Raw genomic sequence first — 12,945 nt, 5'->3', positions numbered from 1 at the left:
GCAATCCAATTGAAATTTAAAAGGCAGTATAGTACACACTAACATCAAAAATATCGAGTACGTAGGGATAGATACGATAGAATGTGTGAAAGACTCATGCGCTGCGAGAGTTGTGTGCGCTGGACGCTTTGGTGAGTGGTGTAAAAGGAGACCTACATGAAGAAGACAAATTCTGTATTTGTCGATTAGAAGAATTAATATTGTTGAATTGTCAGCTCTTGCTAAATCCATAGACTCAGTTCAATGTCAACCAAAATTTTAGCAATGCTCTTCTGTAGAAATTGACCTGTCAAAATGCAATGCATCTAAAAAACAAAATGATTTTGGGAAAGAACAAAGCTAGAGGACCAACACTACCTGCCTTGAAAGCTTCCTCAAAGCTGCAGCTCCCAGGGGCTTGAGATCCTGGCACACAGGCAGACAGACGGGGCAGTGGGGAGCAGTAGAGAATCCAGAAATAGACTCGCATGTCTACACGGGTAACCGATTTTTGACAGAAGTGCAGAGTTGGATCAGTGGGAAGAGGATGGTGTGTCCTACAGTCGACAGTGGAACCACTGGATGTCCGCGTGCAGAGAAAGGAACACTGTCACACCTGGCATCATACACAAGCAAGTGAAAATGAGTTAAAGACCTAAGTGTAAAGCTTAAACTGTTAAACTTACAGAAGGAAATATAGGAGCGCAAGCTTTGTGACCCTGAGCAAAGCAGAGCTTTCTCAGATCCAGTGCCAAAAGTATAGTCCATAAAAAAATTGAACTTTGTCAAAATTAGAAACTTTGCCCTTATAAAGATAGTTATAAGAATGAAAAGATAAGCCACAGCCTGAGAGTGAAATCTTAGTAAAGCGTTTATCTGATAAAGGACTTGTTTTTCAAGTATATAAAGAAATCCCAAATGCCAGTAATAAGAAAACAACTCAGTTTAGAAATGGACAAAAGATTTGTATAAACACATCAAGAAAGAAAATACACCAATGGCAAATGAGCACATGAAAAATTTTCAAGAGAATTAGTCAGCGGGAAAGTGCAAATTAAACCCAAGTGAGATTCCTGTTAGAATGGCTGCACTTGAGAAGACTGGCTGTACCAAACGTTGATGAGAGTGGAAGAGAGGGTCCCATGCAGTGCCAGTTAGAACATACAACGTCAGGCCCTGGCTGGTGCGGCCTGCGAACCGAAGGGTCACCGGTTCCACTCCCAGTCCAGGGCACATGCCTGGGTTGCGGGCCAGGTCCCCAGTAGGGGGCGTGAGAGGCAACCAAACTGTTGTTTCTCTCCCTCTCTTCCCCCCATAAAAATAAATAAATAAAATCTTTAAAAAAAACATACAACATTAGATAAATTCTGGAACACATTTTGGCAGTTCATTTAAAGAGCCAACCACACACCTGCTATGTGATCCAGCCATTCCACTCCTAGGTGCTTACCCAAGACAAATGAAAGCATACCCACCCCGAGGCTCATGCAGCTCTGCTCATGATAGCCAAAGCCGGGAACAACCCCCGTGCCCATCACCAGGAGAACTGATAAAACCGCGGTGTAACCGTGTAATTGAAAACCATTCAGCAGTAAAAAAGAATGAACTATGGATACATTCAGCACCATGAATGAGTCTCAGAATTATTATGCTGAGTAAAAGAAGCCAGACAAAAAGTTTTACATAGTAAGAATTTTTACATTCATACAAAATTTGCATGAATTTGCATGAATTTTACATTCATACAAAATTCTAGGGAATACAAACTAATGTGTAATTACAGAAAGCAGAGCAGCGGTTAGCCAAGGACAGGGAATAGGGGCGGGAGGGAGGGGTTACAAAGGACCCCGAGAACCTCTGGGAGTGACGGGTGTCCAGTTTCTTGATTATAACGGTGGTTTCATGGGTATGTGCCTATGTCAAAATTTAACAAATTGTATACTTTCATTATGTGCAGTTCATTGCATGTCAATTATATCTTAACTACTTTAAAAAATCCTGCATTGAGATACCGCTAGATTGGCTAAAGCTTAAAAGACCAACAATGCCAAAGTTGCCAGTATGTGCAGCATCTGGAACTCTCCTACATTATAAGTGGGAATGTGAAATTATGCAACTGTTTTGAAAAAAGTTATGACAGCTTCTTAAAAACTAAACATATATGTATTCTGTGACCCAGCAATTTCACTGCTAGGTATTTATTCAAGTGAAATGAAAGCTTGTGCACATAAAAATACTTCAGCAAGAACGTTTACAGCAGCTTTCGTTTGCAACAGCCCAGGTGTCTGTCAATAGGATTGTAACCAATTAAACTCTGGTATATTCTCGTGGTGAAGTATTTCTTGGCCATAGAAGAGAACACACTATTGATACAACAGCATGAAAGAATCTTAAGCATTGTGGTGAGTGGAAGAGTCCTACTGTGGGATTCCATTTATATGAGATTCTCAAGCAGGCAGAACTAATCCAGGGCAGAAAAAAATTAAAACAGTGTTTGCCTCTGGGGAGGGGGGCATGCGGGGACTCTCCAGGGTGAGGGAAACATTTCATTTCCTAACAGGAGCTCTGCTTCCACAGCATGTATAAAGCGCAAAAGTACACTTTAAACTGTGCGTTTCACTGAATGCAAATATTAAGGCAAAGAAACGGAACAAACACTGAACTCTAGTTAAAAATACGAATGCTGTGTTTGGGGCGAGTTCCCTGATGTCTGCACTTTACTTTGCAATGCAGCACAAAGAGGGAGTGAGTGGATTAGCAGATGGTCCGAGGACGGGAAGATAATGTGACAAAGAAAGCGTTAATGATTGAGTGTGACTGTACTTGTGGCTATAAAATTCTGTAGTGAATGTTGGAACACTTTCATGTTGTTAATGAAAAAAAAAATCTTGTACACATGTCCCAAAGTCAGGCTTGTCACAAGAGTGTTCCTTTGTGCTAACATGAAAATGTGTAGCCACTGTGTGCTAAGATCTTACTTTAACCCCTCCGCCCCCGAACTAGAGTCAGTAAATGTCTGATGTGACATCGGGCGGGTGGACAGGACCAGCAAGCTCAGCAGTGGAGTCCCTGGCCTCGGTCATCAGCCCTGGGAGTGCTCGGGTGGGAGTCAGTGCGCGCGCCAGGCTGGGTGGAGGCTGGGGGCCCGGCCTGGAGATGGAAGCCGTGGGTTTACCTCTCCACGATATTTTGGGATGGGGAGATGAGGGACGATTAGGAGAATAAAACCTGTGTGCAATGTAGTGAAATCGACTATTACTTGACGCTAAATCAGAAACTATAAATGGAGTGTTTCTAATTATACCGAGTTGGAATCAAGGGAAAATAAAACAATCGAATCACGCTGTTCTGAGTCCCACCCTCCTCAGCTCTTTTCCAAGCACTCCACCCAGAGTGACAGCTGACCACTCATATAAATCACTGCTCTTTCTCTTCTTTGAAACTTACTAATAGAATGCAAACAAAGGGAATTCAAACCTGTTGTTGATTCTGGCTCCAGTGGATTACCGAGTGCACCATTACTCGTGTGAACCATTTTTTCCTAGTTTATATCATTTGTGGTCCTGAGTTCTTGGCTTTATATCTGTAAATCATCCCACGAAATAATTTCTAGCATTTACAAACTGTCACAACAGTCCTCAAATTTTCAACTTGCTTCAGTTCTTAAAATAGTAGATACTAAGGAATGCAGTCTGCCTAACTAAATGTGTGTGTATAACTTCCAGATAATGGAAAAGCCACACACTATGTAAAACTGAAACAGAAGACATGAAGACAGTGTTCTTGGGTCTCCCTGCACAGAAAATCCTGTCTACTTAGAGTCATTTTCTCTTGCTAATACCCGAAGCATGTGAGGGAGCTGAGGGGCGGAAGCGGGACAGAAAAGGGAGATCTTCCCTTTCAAAGACGGCATGCCTGAGATCACTGCCCGTTCTTCCCCCACCCAGTCTGCTCTTTGAACTTCCCACCCCCACCCCGTGCCTGTGTGTTGCGGCCTTTCCATAGACTTCTGTGATTAAGAATCATTTAAAATCATTTGAATCTAACTTGCTCATTTCACACATAAAGAAATGGTCTCAGATTGAAGTACAATTTATTTTTATTGTAGAACGATGGAATGTTAGACCATCCCTAAATACTAAGTCCAGAAAGACTTATTCCTCCATTTGTTATCTCTTTCAACACATACTGAGTGCCTTTTTATGCGGGCCATTCATTAGGCCCTGCAAATAGGTTATTGAATCAGACCATCCCCACACTGGGGAGTCCATAGTCCACTTAGGGAGCCAGATAATACAGCGCAGAATGTTAACTATGCACTAGTGTGAGAGAACACAGGTTGTGGGAATACTTGGAGGAAGCTCCTTTTCTAGCTCTTGGTGGAGGATGGTCAAGGAAGCCTCCTCACTGAGGTGAGTTCTGGCCTGAGCCCTGAAGGACGGTTACCCCGGCAGGGAATCCAGGAAAAGGTGTCCGAGCTGTTACCCAGGCACAGACCCAAAGAAAAGGCGTCTGTGCTGAGAGCAGCGTCTATGAAGGTCCTGAGGGACGAGGCCGTGGCGCACAAACTCCCCGTGTGACCTAGCTCTGCAATCTCACACCACTCCCACGTGGCACACCTCCTTGGACGTAACAGGTGTTCACACTTTCTCTTTGGGCCCTTCATTACATTTTGCCTTAGGTAGCCGCGCTCACGCTAATAGTCCAGCTCCTCTACTGGACTCTAAGCGCCTTTTAGAGGAATGGCTGAATTGCCACCGCCCGGTGTCCCCTGCAGCCGTGCACCGTGCTTGGCACACAGCGGGTGACCCGCAGATGTTAACGCCCTGCACCCATGTATCTCCTGACACATCCTCGGGTTCTTCTCTGTCCTCACTCTGTAGTCTTATTTTTTTAAGCTCTTCCCTCCCTAGAATCTTTGAAATCACCATGGTTTCTGTATAGCTCTCACTGGTCCGTGGGCTGTCTCCCTGGCAGGGGAGCTCCTCATCCGGAATTTGCACTAATCTAGTTCGGAAAACCTTGTGTATCAGTTGGGTATGTTGGTACACGTATTGATGCATGTGTTTTAAAAAATGGTGTAATGTGATTTTTGGTCTGTAATTAAGTGACTTTAATTTGATTTGAATGAACTCTCTTGGTTCCAGCAAGGCCACATGCCCCCCTTTATTCCCTGCTCCCTCCAAATAAACTTGGTGCAATGGGAGGGGAGAGGGTACAGAGGGTGATGTCAGTGTTTGGGGCCTTATACCAGTCGTTGTAGTGTGGCCAAAACAGAACAGTGACCCAGGCCACAAAAGTCATTATAAAACAGGCCTCACCTGCATTCTTTCCTCATCAGAATGCATGGTTCTGTCTGGACCTTATCAGGCTCTATTTCTCTGTGATTATCTGCTAGGGAAATGATAAGAATGCATGTAAGGAACTGAACTACCAGGAAGTAGGAATAAGTGCCATACATGAGCTGTGAACATAAGGTTATGTGAATTCATTAGAGGGGACAATGTGTGTGGAGCTGGAAGGGAGAACTAACGATGAGGATGAGTCTCTCCTGAGTCTGCAAGTTTAGATGGGATTCTGATGCAGATGAGTTCCATGTTGTCTGTTATTCCAGGAGCCTTTTCTTATAAGTGGGCATGAAAAAGGTACATCACATGGGCAGGGGTGGAATGTGTGTGTTTGGAACAACCACTGAAGAACTCGATTGGGTGTCAGAGAGAAATTAGCGGAGTGAGTGGCGTCATGGCAGGTGCCCGAAGTGGCACGGATTCGTAATGCACCCAGGTGTGCGTTTGGAGCGCGCTGTCTGTGCCAGTGCCCTGAGAACTCGTGTGCGTAACCTTCATATAAATACAAGGTATAGACTTACATATAACAAGACTGCTCATGTTAACATGCGTCTGATTCATGCCTAGAGGGTACCCCCTTCTCTACCACCTTCTCTATTCCACATGTATAAATGCAAATTTACATTTATAAAAATAAAGGGGGCGTCATAGCAACAACATTGTGCCCACCTCACAGAACTCACAGAGCTGTTGTATAAGCTCTTGGTAAACCTCCAGTTATGATCGCCAGTTTGGGTAGATGAATAATAATTTGTAAGCTCTAGCTGTTCCTTAGTGTGTGCTAGCACTGTTGCTGTCGAGAATTTCTTCCAGCGAGCGCTGCAGGCTGGCTTGTACCCGGGGCGGCGTGCTGTGCAGCCAGGTGAGCAGAGGTGGTGCCACGTCCACAGAGATTCACTGGGACAAAGAGACTGAGAGCTGGCGGCTGAAGAGGAAATGCCCTAAATACGGGCAGAAATTTCCTTCCCAGCCTCATGTGAAAAAATGAGAAGAGTTTGTGAGACTGGAGATAGGACCACTTTTGGGGTCCCCGCGCATCCATCCTCCTGCCCTGCGTGCTGTGGTGTGGCTGCTTGATGCCTGGTGTGATGTGTCACCGTGTGCGGCCTGTGTGGGAGCATGGGGTGCCCGGTGGGGACAGAGCGCCATGAAACGGAGCGCCTCACCACAATCCCTGGTGACCGTTACCCTAGTGCGTTTCTTTTTGTAATGCTGGCCGTAATCGACTAAACTAATTGCACAATTCGCTGGTGGACAACACCCTGCCCTTTGAAAAACACTGCTTATTACAAGATGTTTCTGGCATGGACTTCAATTTTGAAATACAGCTTTTATCTATTATCAGTTCTCAAAATCATGTTTGTATTTCTACCTCAGGCCACTGGCTTACATTATTTTCTCTTCTGTTCATCAGGTATCGACATGGTTTTTTACCACCTTTTCTGTCTCAGGACTGAAGGACAAAATCCACCACGTGGACAGCCTCCACCAGCTGTTTTCTGCCATCTCACCTGAACAAATTGACTTTCCTCCTTTTGTCCTTGAATACGATGCCAGGGTGAGTACCAGGAGTTCTCCCTGCCTGCCGTAGGGTCCTAACCAGTCTGCAGAGCAGCGCTTAGCAGTACCACGTCCTGCTATAAGATGACACTAATGCAATCAGTGTGTTTTAGTGAGCTTGGTTGTATCATTTGACATTCTTTTTCTACAAATAACTTTAGGGAAAGACTTTATCCTAAAAGAGGGCTTTTTCAGCCGTAAAGTTTTCAATGGCAGGTTTTTCTGCCACAGCTTTTAAGACAGTCCTTGCTTGTATTGTGAGTTATCGACCACCTTTCAAACAGTACCTCTGCCTGATCTTCTTAAGATCGAATGGCTTTTCATCTACGTAAAGAGAACCAGAAGAATCTACTGGTGTCCGTTTTCAGTATTAATTGTAAACCAAGTAGCCTATCTTAGTAGTCTTTTACACTACTAAAAGTTTCGTTTGGCTAAAAGTTTGTATAATGTTTTTAAGAGTATCCACCAACAATTACTATTATTACTTATAGATGTATTTATGAGTCTGTTACTTAAACACTAGTGCAGGGCTACTCTTGAATTTCATCATAGCTCTGTTCCACTGTGTTTATTCACCCTATCACTGCAGTAGTTAAAACAAAACAAAAAAAGGAAGTAACATGCTTGGCCAAGAGATCATCAGTCTTCTTATTCAGTTATTGCTGATTACATATATTTACGTACGAATCAGGAAAGATATCTGAAGGTTATATTAACTTTGAAATGAATTATTCTTCCCTAATTATTGTACAACATGAATACAGTAAAATAAATATCCTACAACACATTTCCTCTCTAGTTTCTTAACTTCAGCTGTGATTTCTGTTCTCTTATGTGAGAACAAAGAATTTCATGTGTTCCAATGGCGAATCAGACCTCATGTCTGGCTTCTCACAGGGAGGGCTGGAGTGGGAGCAGCCGGGTCCCAGACACACAGGCTGTTGAGTCTGTGGGAGGGAAGAGGGTCGGTTTGTATCGAGTGCGGGTCGCTGCAGCAGAAAGTGGCCTTGCTGTTACTCTTTTGGACTGTGTACGTCACTTAATGTTTCAGAAAACGGATAGCAGGAAGTGTGAAGGGCACAAAAAGACCTTTAGATACCAAAATTTGACATGACAATTCAAAGCTGGTATCTGGATTTATAATTCATTTTCTGGGGTAGAAATGTACAAATTGGATTGTATTAGTTAGAAAGCCCAAAGGATTGTTTTTTAAGCCAACACATATCTATATACTTAGGAGCCTAGAAAGCAGGATTTCATTAAATATTAACACACAATTAAGGTTGGTTTTGCTTTTCTGTTTTGTTTGTGTATGTATTTTAGGTTTTTGTTACATTCTGTATCAAATGCCGGCCTAATTAATATGACTAATCAAAATTAAATACAATAACCTATAAAGTATCTAACCCTTGGGCCATCACATCATCTCTCTGTCCCTGTACTAGAGCTTCCTAAAGGTGAGATATTAGACCCTCGATGTGTGAAGGCCAAAGAGGGGAACGCAAAGGCGGGAGGCACAGAAGACGGTGTCAGGAGGGGACACAGAGAGGGTGTCAGGGGGCAGATTCTCGGGCTGGAGCTTTATGTGCGGTGCCACCCCACAGCAGCCCCTGAAGAGCGCCAGGGCGGGGCACCTGCCCACGCCTGCCGACGCCTCACACTGCCGAAAGTCACGGGTAACTTTTGACCCCCCAGATAAGAGCCTACTGTTTACTGAAAGCCTTACTGATGACATAAAGAGTCAATAAACATATTTTGTATATGTATTATATACTGTATTCTTATAATGAAGTAAGCTAAAGAAAAGGAAATGTTACTAAGAAAATCATAAGAAAGAGAAAATACATTTATAGTACAGTATGACACCATAAGTTTACATTGTCTGTTTATGAGGAATTAATAAATTATTTCTCTGTCAATACCTGCATCAATATTGTCTTATAGGATACAAAACACTGTAGAGGTTATGTGTGTTACTAACACTAGGTATCAAAAATGAAAAGATAATGTGAAAAAGAAATTCACATTTATGTGCAAGTGTAACGATTCATGTATTGATAACGAACCAACAGCACTATTTTTGCTTTCTGGTAGATTAGTGTAGTCAATACTTGCTTTACAGTAGCCTAGCGTATATACGAGTGAGTGAATTGTTATAAAAATTTTATGGTGTACAGTATCACAGTCATAGTCATCATGTGTGTTGGAAACCTTGTTACATTTTTAAAACCTGTGATGTTGACTCGTGCACAGTTTCTCCAATTAAGAAAGAGGGGTGTATTGTATGGCAATATAATTCCTTGAAAGTAAAGTTATAAAGCAGTAAGAAAACTAACACAATTTTATATTAAATATCACTCACCGTATGCCTGTGTAAATATAGGTTATTCACTTCCATACGAGCCTTGCACACAATGTTCTGCATGACAAATACTCAGGCAATGATGGTGGTGAAGACACGGAACATCTCATACAGCTCTTGCCATGCAGTAGATAGATTTTCACATGAAGATACACAAACACAACAGATAAATTTATTAACTGTACGCTGTGAAGATTATTTACTATTCACTACATGGAAGTGGACCACGGTACGGGTCTTCACCCTCATTCTCACGCCCAGTGGGCTGAGGGGCAGGGGGAGGGTTGGCCCCGCTGTCTGCCTCCGGTAGCAGAGACCGAAGAGGCGGGGGAGAGAGAGGTGGACGGGGAGTCAGGAGAAGTCGGCATACCCAGTGTAACTGTGGAAATACACGTACGTCGTAATTTCTGCCTTTTTCCTTTTTCATTTCTCTACAAGTGTTTCTCTGTGTTACCACTCCCTCTGCCACTGCTTGCTTCAGTCTCAGCGCCGGTGTCCTAGAAGGGCCTGTGTTGGAAGAGGTCAGAAACAGTCTGGACTAGCCAGGACCCTTCGGCTGGGTTGGCTGACGTCAGTTTGCTTTCTGACGTTGGTTCCTCTGCGTCTGCTTCCTCCTTGTCCGGCACCGTTCGAAAGCACCCACCTCCATCGTGTGGGCTTCTGTTATTTTCCCTGGTGTGACGTCTGTCTGCCCTTCAGTTTCTCCAAGCCCCCTGTCTTGAAGCCTTCCGCCCCAACCCCCGCCCTTTTGCCACGCCCACAATCGCAGTCACTTGATTGGCTCTGTTGGAAGTCTGTGACGTCAGGCATGTGGACGCAGTTTTCTGCAGCAGCGTGTTGTTTCGGGCTTGAAGGCTCTCCCGACTTTTTCAGTAACATCGGCATCTTCTGTCGTGGCCTAATCCTTCCAGACTTTCACGGTGTTCCCTCTCCCAGGGTTTTCTCCCAGGCTGCTGACAGCCCTCTCCGTAGAGCACGGTGCGTGTGGGCCTCAAAGGTCCCTACGACCCCCTGGTCTGGAGCCTGCCGTGGGCTTGGTGTGTTTGGGAGCAAGCCGACCACTGGATGCCTCTGGTGTTGAACTCGTGGGTTCTGGGTGGGTGGCCAGGGGCACTGTCCAGTATGGGAACTTGCAGAGGCAGTTCTGGCAAGGCACTGCCTTCAGGGGGAAAACATCGGTGGAACCAGCCCGGAAAACAGGCTCTCCTCGTCCAGGCCCCCTTTGTGTGCCGCCCAGAGGCCGGCCCCTGTGTTTACCTCCCCCCCTCCAGGCTCCGGGGTCAGCAGCCCTGCCGACAAGGGCAGTCCGAGCTGCACAGGGCAGTGGAGTTGGCCTGCCCTCCCGCCTTTGGTGCTGGCGCGCGAGTGTCTCCACCACTGTCGCAGGTCCTCTGTGGCGTTTTGTCCAGCTCAGGGCTACTCGTGTCCCCACTAAAACCTGTCCAGGAAGACACCTTTCCTCCTTGATGGTTTTATGAATGGTGTCTGGGAACTTGTTTGCTGCCTCTCTGTCTGCAGAGGCTGCTTCTCCTATTATTTCAACATTTTTTAGGCCAAACCATTTTCTAAAATTATCCAGTCATCCTTTGCTGGCATTGAATTCCCCAGCTTCAGATCATTCACCTTCCTTATGCTTCGTCATATGATGACTAAGCTTTTTCTTCAATCGTATTAGAGTCAATAGGTACGCCGTTCTTCTTTTTTTTTAAGATTTTATTTATTTATTTTCAGAGAGGGAAGGGAGGGAGAAAGAGAAACATCAATGTGCGGTTGCTGGGGGTCATGGCCGACAACCCAGGCGTGTACCCTGACTGGGAATTGAAGCTGCAACACTTTGGTTCCCAGCTCATGCTCAATCCACTGAGCTACGCCAGCCAGGGCTTGGTACACCCTTCTTACAGCAATCCTGCAGCCACACAAAAGCTGCGCTTGCAGTGGGAGGGGAGAATGTGTGTTTCACAAAACTGCAAGGTTTTACACCTGCTGGCGTTGCTGCGGAGACAGCTTCGCAGGCTTGCTTTTCTGTTTTCACAGTGGCCTTCACACTGCATTCATTTGTCTGGGGAATGGTGGGCAGCCACCGCGGTGGACCTCGATCTGTGGTCCATACCAAACCCTCCAGCTTTTTCTCAGAATGCCGTGACTTTGCTTCTTGGGCGCACTTCCAGCGTCACTAGTGGCATTTTGTACGGTGTCATTCAGGGTCTACAGCATGGTGCTAAATGTGAAACATACGCAAGAGCTGTGTGAGTTCACCGTTTGCTGTGGTACTCGGCTTTCTGGAGAGACGGGCCGCTCGCACGGGGATGATGGGAGGTGACGGGGTCAGACGGCATACTAGGCAGGTGCTTGCTACACTTGAACTCCCCACAATGGCAACAGGAGGTGGTTACGAAATTATTACAGTAGAACAGTAACAATTATTACATTATTACTATGTAATTTTATGTAGTTATGACTTAACACTACACCTTCGAATTGTTTACATTTCTCTCAAGTGGGGCCATGGGCTGTTAGTGTTCGTGTGCATAAGTTTTGATAAATTGTAACTTTATAATACATTTGTGTGTATTTTATGGTAACAAGTGATAAAAATAGACTTAGTATGTATATGCATTTGTGATATACCTAACTTTTTAATTTTTTAAATATTTCTAAGCTACCTGATTTGTCTGCAAGTGTTTCCAAATTGTTGTAAATCTCCCCCCCCCCCGCAAAAATTTTTTAATCTGCATATAAGCAGACCCACGCAGGTCAAACCCCTGTTGTTGAAAAGTCAGCAGAGCTTTGGCTTTGTAGTGGGTGGGGAACATTCTGTAAGGGAGAGCCACCGCTATTTTCCTGCTAAGAAGGATGGCTGAAGAAACAGCACAGAACAGTGGGTCGGGGGGTGGGGCCAGGATAAGACTGCAGGCAGGGGAGGCAGGTAAGAAGCAAGGAAGAGAATGCCGGAGGAGAAGTGAGGCTAGGCGAGGGCAGAGGTAATGATCACGGCAAGGATTTGAAGATCTTAGAGACGTTTAGAACTAGGCATTTTAGGAAGTAAAACCCACAGCATTTGGGAGCTGAGGAGCCACTGGGGCGGTGAAGAAGGGACAGTATCTGCAGTGACTGTCCAAGTTTCTGCTGTGGGAGGTTGGTGGGTGGAGCTCTCAGCAGCCCAGAAGGGCAGTTGGGAGGGGGGTGGGGCAGGTGGAGGGGAGAGACGGCCGGTGTGTTTGGTCCGTGGCACGCTGGGTCTGCGGTGCCCGTGCGGCACTGAGGTGGAGGACCAGGGGGTGGTCAGGTGGTGCCTTATAAGGAAACTTTTTCCTTTGCTAGGAAGAAACAAATGATTAGGGAGAAGGAGGTAGGTACAGGGTTGGTTAATTTTATTATCATGTCCAATTATGCCTTGTACATAGTATGTTCTTTATTTGGTGAAGACATGATGCAGTGTTGGCTGTTGGCCAGTTTCACTGGGCTTCCTTCTCTTTGTCTGGGTCTCATGTGACCTAGAATAGTGGCATAAATTTTATGGGATTAGAAGACACTTTTGAGGGTAATTAGAAGGTAAATTTTTATTTATCCACATCACAGTGGTACTGAGACCGTTTCAGAAAGGGGCCACAAGTCAGCAGTCTCAGGGATACAGTCAAAGGAGGGAGCGCAAAAATCTGTCTGGTCACATTCTTCACATTTCTATTATTGTTTCCA

The 12,945-nt window shown here is 45.0% G+C and overlaps 1 protein-coding gene across 1 annotated transcript in view; it reads left to right on the top strand.

Annotated features, from left to right (window-relative positions):
* The window catches only part of GDAP2 (ganglioside induced differentiation associated protein 2), a 60,390-nt gene that overhangs the window by 44,337 nt on the left and 3,108 nt on the right, over positions 1-12,945 (top strand). Inside the window, 1 exon segment of the mRNA XM_028502752.2 lies at positions 6,742-6,885. Coding sequence (XP_028358553.1) covers positions 6,742-6,885 — 144 coding nt within the window.

Source organism: Phyllostomus discolor, chromosome 14 (assembly GCF_004126475.2).
Source record: "Phyllostomus discolor isolate MPI-MPIP mPhyDis1 chromosome 14, mPhyDis1.pri.v3, whole genome shotgun sequence".
In the NCBI taxonomy this organism is placed as follows: domain Eukaryota; kingdom Metazoa; phylum Chordata; class Mammalia; order Chiroptera; family Phyllostomidae; genus Phyllostomus; species Phyllostomus discolor.
This window is presented reverse-complemented; position numbering and strand designations above follow the sequence as displayed.